Source organism: Zingiber officinale, chromosome 4B (assembly GCF_018446385.1).
Source record: "Zingiber officinale cultivar Zhangliang chromosome 4B, Zo_v1.1, whole genome shotgun sequence".
Classification (NCBI taxonomy): domain Eukaryota; kingdom Viridiplantae; phylum Streptophyta; class Magnoliopsida; order Zingiberales; family Zingiberaceae; genus Zingiber; species Zingiber officinale.
This window is the reverse complement of record NC_055993.1, coordinates 35,286,183-35,294,296: the sequence shown is the minus strand read 5'-3', so window position 1 is coordinate 35,294,296 and position 8,114 is coordinate 35,286,183. Positions and strand designations below refer to the sequence as shown.

General features: G+C 39.2%; 1 protein-coding gene across 1 annotated transcript; it reads right to left on the bottom strand.

Annotated features, from left to right (window-relative positions):
- Window positions 1–598: 598 nt before the first annotated feature.
- Window positions 599–7,454, bottom strand: LOC121974945. The gene is made up of 12 exons (XM_042526238.1): window positions 7,052–7,454; window positions 6,118–6,239; window positions 4,816–5,260; window positions 4,492–4,598; window positions 3,599–4,409; window positions 2,956–3,405; window positions 2,657–2,839; window positions 2,281–2,508; window positions 1,777–2,007; window positions 1,612–1,693; window positions 1,309–1,498; window positions 599–1,223 (listed from the first exon to the last, which is right to left on the bottom strand). The coding sequence occupies exons 1-12, from the start codon at window positions 7,253–7,255 to the stop codon at window positions 773–775; spliced, it is 3,504 nt and encodes a 1,167-aa protein (XP_042382172.1). The 5' UTR covers window positions 7,256–7,454; the 3' UTR covers window positions 599–772.
- Window positions 7,455–8,114: the final 660 nt, after the last annotated feature.

The following is an 8,114-nucleotide window of genomic DNA, read 5'->3' as shown; positions in this document are numbered from 1 at the left end:
TTTTAATATTTAGGAAATAAATTTTATTCTTTAAATTTAGTGAAGTAGTATTTATACCCTCTAAATTTAAGAAATGGAAGATAACTGATATAAAAAAAAATTATGTAAAATTTAAAATAAATTCTATGCTTAAAAAAGTTGATAGGGATGTTCTTAAGATAATTTGGCTACGTGCAGATACTTAGATGTCTTGATCGGAGATACAGATGGCCTTGTAAAAACGAAAGTACACAAAATGATTCGACAAAGCCCGTTTTAATACTTAAATTAATATGATATTGCACCTTTGATATTTATAGAGGCCTTATATATAGGTTACTATTTCAAAATCTAAACCCTAAATTTGTTGGGCCCCTAGAATTATAAATTGTAACCAGTGCGAGGGACCATACTCAATTATCGGACTCCAAAATAGAGTGATCCAAGGGAGAGCTAAAAAATAATGATACATCTGAGGCGTGCCATTTTCATTTTAATTATGCAAAATCCATGGGAGAGCTAAAAAAATAATAATATATATGAGGCGTACCATTTTCATATTAATTATGAAGCACGTGCGTTGTAAAAATAAATATAAAACTTTAATAAACGACAACTATTAGACGAAGCATATCATTCTTTAATTTTATCATTTATACAATTTATGTACACCACACTTGAATTCACAAACTAATCATAACCCTCCCAGACCAGCTCAGTCGCTGCTTACTTATTTGCAGTTGTTTGTACAAATACTTGGCGTTTATTCTAAATAAATCCAGCCATACTAACATCATACCATAACCCTGTACCATGGACCATGAACTCGGTTGGTGACGATCGCCATCATGATAAGTATGCTCCCGGTGCCAACAATCTGGTCTACCAGCGCGGCGGCTCCAATTCGTCGGAGAGCTACATCTGCCAGTTTCCGGCCTACTTCTCCATTTCCCCCCAGAACCACTCCTCGCAGGGCCAAATAAACAGATTTGGACACTTTCTCGAACACAGTATCACCGTTCTGCAAACTTTTTGTGAGCATTCTTGCTACCATTTCCTTGCTGCTCTCATGGTTTCTGGAGCTACATGCGCTCATCAGCATCTCAGTGATTGTCTGAATACTCACATCAGATGAAGTCTTCAAGAACTCAGACAACTCCCTTCCAGTATTTGTTATTATGGATTCCAGCTCCGCCAGTGTAACAGATCCCTCGGTGAGAAGAAATTGTCGGAGTACCAAGATGCTGCATGTCATCCATCACCAATGCTTAAATAATGTTTTGTTTATCGATACAAACACACAGGGCCAAGGACCAGAGCGAAAATTACCTTGTTGCCGTGACAATAATTTGTTGAAATTGGCTTTGTACAGACCTCAGTCTTGATACATTAAGATTAAGAGTTTCAGGAACTGTCTCCATGGTCACTCCCTCTACAACGCTGGCAAGCTTTACCAACCCAAGCCTCAACAATTTGTCCACCTTTTCTCCACTGCATTCTGGCAGTAATTCGTCATCACCTGCGTAAAGTCCAATCAACAGATATCGAGGTAGTGTGATTTACACAGGCCAAGAAAATAGCAAACTTGGTTCACCATCACAATAGAAGTCAATGCAACAAAAAGTTTTTTACCTGAATTTGTGAGAGAATCATCTTGTCTTGCTAATGCTGCAAAGCCGGCACCACCAGTCCGAAGGGCAGCAGTAGGAAGACCCTGGATTGAGCATGTTGAAAACATTTACACCATAATTCATTTTGAAAAGCATCGCATAACTATTTTAAGAGAATGGAACTCACATGACTTGCTGAAAGGGCAGTACAGACATCAATATGCTCGGTCCATTCTTCTGTTGAGCTGTTACTTGTGGAGTATAGCCATTGACGAGTTAGTGGAATGGTGTTAGAATCAGCATTTGGAGATCCAAATCGATCAGTAAATGCATTTTGTAAATATTCCAATCCCCCTGATCCCTTAATAATTGGTTCCAACAATTTTATACGTGCAAAGCTGACTTCCTTCTTCAATGTCTGTTAACAGAGAAAATAGTTTAATTATTTTTTTCTATACATAAGAGAGGTAGTTTACACAGTCCCATTTAAAGTTACATCTCTACAAGAAATATACGATGCTGAAAAATTTCTTGTCACATTCTACAAATCAACTTGAGCTAGGGATCAATTTGTAGATCTAAATTTCTCCCACATTTATAGAGAGAGCCTAGGCAGAAACAAAAATCAAATATTTTGGTCGTCTAATAAAATGTCCAACCTCTGATGTGCTGAACAAAACAAGAATCGAACCTGTATTTGCTCCAAAATAAAGCGCAGGCCCTCCACTGCAGCAACAATGAAAGATTTGCTTTGTTTGTCATTTGATTCAGCAATGCCCGCCAATCTATTTAACAAAATTTGGTGGTCCTTTTTCATGCTATCTTCATTTGCAGGAGCAGATAATTTTTGCAGCATGGCTAGCACATACTCTAGAATATTTCCAAGATAGTCTGTGTCAGGAGCCCCTGGCTCGAGAACCTTTAAACATAATATCAAATGTTGTAAGCCTGTGATTAGATTTCATGGCAAGGGATCAAAGATTACAATAAACAAATAACTGGGAAACATTCTCATGTGTGGGAGATCAATGTTATAAAACAGATAACAAAGTGGAGTATGGATTTACCTGAGATAAAATATCAAGGTCAATAGTGTTGAGGATATCTGCCTTCCATTTCTGTGGAGCCAAATCACATAATTCGTCCCGGACTTCCTTCAGAAGGGATATTAATCTACTGTAATCAGGTTTGACTCCCTGCAAAGAATCCAATATTTCATCCCAAAATGCCTTTTCCATCGTCTCTTTAACCTACCAAACAGATCAAGAAAGAGAAGGAATTGAGGATCCATCTGAATGTGCAATGAAGCAGATGAAGGCATGGATTCATAGTACGTGAAAATACCATATATAAGGACCTTAAATACCTTGATACTAAGCTCTTCAGCTTTGACCATGTCAAAATCACCAGATAATTGCTTAAGGTTCCAATGCATTATCTCATTCACAAGAAGTACATTCTCAGTTGGTAAATGCATGCCTCTTACAGAGCTTGATTGAACATCTGTATGTGGATCTTCTGAACCAATTTTTGGCTGAGCAGATGATGAAACCCCAAACAGAGACCGAACTACATTGTTTGATCTCCGAGAAGCCTCAACATTCTGGTTGTTTGGAACAGAATCCAACTGTATTGCAGGATCAGGGACCAATGGTGATGATATATGCACAACAGGGTTTGCTAAAGGACTGCCATTCTCTTTTGCTTCAAAAAATTTTGTTCGCATATCAGACAAAGAAGATTCCATTCTCTCAAGACCAGCATTGCCACTCAGGTGTAAAACTTTCTCTCTTATAAGTTTCTGATCTTCAATAACCTAAAATCATAAGAAATGTATTCAGAAATCAGTGAATTGCAACAAAACAAATGGTTTTATGACACCAATTAAAATTTCAATTTGATCTACACAAATTGGTTCAAGGTGTGAGTATTCATTTATCACTATCAGTAAGCCTTCTGCTCTTTAAAATCAAGTTCAGATAATGACCGACATTTAAGAGCAAACAAACCTGTCTTTGTATGGCCATCATATCATGACTAAGGTCAGAAGTCTTCCTTGCGGCAGTCATCCTGCAAGTCTGCATCATGGACAGTTCCATCTGACAAGCAGCTCTTATGAGATCTTCCTCCAGAGATCTAGCATCTTTTGCCTTCCATACGACAAACCTGTATAGGTAAGAACACCATGCCGAGTCAAATGATCTCAGCTGGCATCTGAAGTTTTGTTCTGTGGGCAAATTGGAAGATGTCTCTTCTAGATGTTCCAAAGACATAGTAACTGGTGCAGATGGTGTTAATGAGTGGGCACTATTAGGACCATACAAAATGATATTGACTAACAACTCAAATTCTCGGATGAAGTTTATGGCTGACTGCCTCAAGACAACTTCACGCTCCCCTTGACCGCTGAAAACAGCATTGGGGTGCCCCAATATCATGTAAGCACAAAGCACGACTCTGACTGGATACCTGGACATATTTCTTTCACTTTTAGGTCCTTTGACAGACTCTCGTCTGGCTGCACCTCTTTGCTTTGACACTCTGCTAGACGGAATTTTTCTATTAGGAGATGCTAGGCGCTTAAGCAGATGATCAATGTTCTCAATACTTGATGGGCCAGATGACAGCAATAGTGAAAATCGACTCTCCAACCGATCAAGTAAAGCCTTTGCAGTTTGAAGTGTTGTGCTAGATTCAATCAAAAGAGCAACTTGTTCAAATGGCATAACACTAATGGATTTTTCATTTAATTTCAAGGCATCATATGCTTTAACCAAAGCAAGCGTGGTCCTCCTTGATCTCACAAATCGTCGCCAACACCTATACATTCAATTAACAACGTGAACAAAAAGATTCAAGCATAAAAACATGCACATATATATAACCAAACAAGAAAAATCACCTAGCTAGTTTTTTCGAAAGAAATTCTCCATGTCTGGTCAAATTGACCCGTGCAGAGCTATGAGGACTACCTCTCTGTTTCAGATATTCTGCCCTTTGTCTCCTTGCCTAAACCAGAGAACGTACCAGTGATTAAGCCATAAAGGAAATAGCTTGAACAATAATCACGCATGATGATTGGATCAAAGAATAAGGAAGAATTTGAGTTTTACTACAAAAATTCTCGACAGTTAACTACAGCTAACTGTGAAGCCCAAAATGGTTGGCATGCAGACTAATACAGTAAGATATACAAGGAACAATAAGATAAACCACTAGGAAATACCTTTTGAAGCTTGTTCTCTAATTGCTCTTTCATTCTTTTCCTTTCAGTTTCTCTTCGGTGGTGCACAATTTTAGCCACCTTGCGTGCTTGGACTACCCTAGCATGAGCTCTTCTTTTTTCTGCTTCTAACAAACCCATTCGTTTTTTCTCAGCAGCAGCACGCTTCTGGAAGATTGCAGAGCGCACACATTCCTTATATCTATTTTCTCCAATGATTCGTTGTGATACAGATCTGGCAATTCTCTCACGAATGGCAGCTTTTCTTTGACTATGGGCCTTAAGAAGGCGCCTACGGTTCTCCTCAGCTTGTTGTACTCGGGATTCAACTCTAGTGCCAAGCTCTTCACGTTCCTTTTCAAAACGCATCTTTACATCACTTTTAGCAGCTTGTCGTAGCTCATCCAATCTAGCCAACCGCATTTGAGCTTTAGCTAAAAGGCTCAGCCTGATCAATTCAAGGGGAAACCAAGTCCTCAGTTTCAACATCAAATAGAAAAAGATAAATGACTCCAAATCATAAATCAATGCTTAAATTTTACTAAACCTTTAAATATGCAAAATAAAATGACTATTCATAAGCTAGGAGATTCAGAATGATTACACATGTTAACAAGTAAGAGGGCAGCCTGACAATGTGGAATCCCAGGGAAGGAAGGGTATCTTGTACATAGCCTTACCCTACCTTGCAAGAGGTTGTTTCCATGACTCAAAGGCCACATGATAATAATTTTACCTTTGCACAAGGGCTCCCCTTCATTAGACATGTTAACAAATACGCTTTAGAAAACCTCATTGCAATATAAATATAAAAAAGGGTAGTTAAAAAATCTATGTTCTTATAAATTTAACAACTATATCACATATACAAAAGAGAAGGAATTATGCTTTACAATAAAAAAACACATGACACCACATTTAATTCGAGCTATAATGTGGGAAAATATCAAATGTGTTAACCAATATGTGTCATGATTTAATTAGGGCTACAATGTGGCAAAATATCAAATGTGTGGTAACCAACACGTGAAAATGGATGGTTTGGCATGCGGACATGTCATCAATTAGGATTCCTGATAGAAATTTACAGCATGATAAATTTGTTACCATTTTGTATAGTGCCTCAAGGTATTGTTTTTCAAAGTACATTTGTTTAAAAAATATATAAAAGTACATGATACATTTGTTACAAATTGTAAAGAACATGATAGATTTGACAATTCATCCTATTATAAACTATGAGAGTGATAATTTAATAAATGCTGAAAGTTATAATTTTAATAAATGCTGGAACTAGATGATGACCTCTTCTGCTCAGCTGCTACAAGTTTAGCTTCAAGCCTTTGACCAGGATTTTCGTCTTGAGATGACCATGAAGGGCTTCTTGGTTTTGGCCTTGCCTTGGTAGATAACCAGTCATGAAATTGCTGCCACAAAGGTTTTCCTTTTTATCATGATTACTATTAATTTCTATGATGAATAAAAGAAAGAAGAATCTGAACCCTCCCACACATACACAATAAGAGATTCAATATAGCTCTAAAGAAAAATGAAAAAGAATAAAATCTTTGAAATTGGGATTCAACAAAACAGAATAACTGGTGGTAAGTTAGACAAACGAGGGAACTGGAAAATAATAAACACTTGAAATAACTTGACTAAACAGACTCATACGTACGGAGTAGCAGATTGCTTTGCCATATGAACTAAACTGGAAGGAGAAATATATGTTAACAGTTCACGCAGCTTTAACTATAACCACAACTGCGTAGGTGAAAGTAAACAACAAGTTAATACACACGAGGAAGCAAGTCAAAAGAAGAGGGTGACATAACCAAGATTGTAGGACCAAGGAAACTAGAACATCCGTCCGAGACGGCAGAAAGACCAATAACAGGCTAGCTTAAAAGTTAAGAATAGAAAGGAACAAGAATGAATAAGAGGAGGGGGAAACAACACAATTTTTTCAGTAAAAAATGAGAACTAGCCGGCTTTCAGTAACAAAACGTAAAACCAAGAGTTCGATCTGTAAATTTAAACAGCTACTGACAATACCAAAAACCAAAGAAGACCAACAGTAACAAGAATCCTCACGTAAATAAAGCTAACATAAATCACCAACAAGAACCTGACGAAGATGAAAACCTAAACGTAATAGAAAGAAAGGGGAAATAGAAACAACACCAAAAGCCACGAATCTAACAGTTACCAAGTAATTCAACTTTGCCGAACCAAATACCTTTCTTCTGATCTCTGCATCCCTGAGTTTGGCTTCGATATCTTCCATGCTGGTGCGACCTCCGCTCCTGCTATGACGGAATCTCCGTTGTATTCTCCTCGGAATCCTGGACGTCGAAGGGTATACCTCCCCATCGGTGAAGTCAAGCGCCACGGCTGCGGGCATCGCCGCCTCCTGCGACTCCACCGCCGCCCCGGAATCCATCGGTCGTCCGCTGGCCCTCGACGAACTCCAAGGAGGGGATCAACCAAAGAGCGACGAGGCGATCAACCAAAAAGCGACGGGCACGCGATCGAGAGCAAGAACTGGAAGGAATTCGGCAGATACCAATTCGACGAAGGAAAAACACGTTTCCTTCCAGCAATTTCGTCGTCGGCTCCCGATTCAATGACCCAGATCGCTTTATAAAGCGGTGGCTTCTTTTGGAGAAACCCATTCGACGCATCCGGAATACTTTTCCTCCACTCAAATCCTTACTAGCAAATCTATTCGCCATAACCCGTGGGCCCATACGGGTAGACTCCGAAAGGTAGGTTATCGATGGCAAGCTTGACGACGCCGTTAGGCAACGGATAAGTGTTAAGTAACGTCGTTAGGCCGCCACCTACCCAGCCCAAGTTCCGTGCGTTACCAGTTGTGAACGTGAGTTTAGTTCGGTTGCAATTTCTTTTAATAATAATAATAATTTAAATACATTTAAATGCTAATTAAAATATAAAATAATAAATGAGAAATGAAATTTCGAAGAAGCTGATCTGAAGCGTGGGCAGGACGTGAAATCGATTTGTGGCTGGTTTTCCGCGGATGCCTTCCAAGCGCACCAACGTTCACAAGGAACGAACACTAAAGCCTAAAGGCCACTAAGGGTCAGCGAAATTACTAAAACGCCATTCGATTAGCTTTGGGATTTGCTGTTCGCTCGGAACAGGAAACGCAGTTTGGTTTCCTCTGGCTGACACGCTGACGACGCTGACGGTGGCTGAGAGCGAAGGGAGCCAGTTTAGTGGGCAGAGGGCCGCGGGAAGGAAAGGGTGAATAATGAATGGGTGGAGACCGAAGCGAC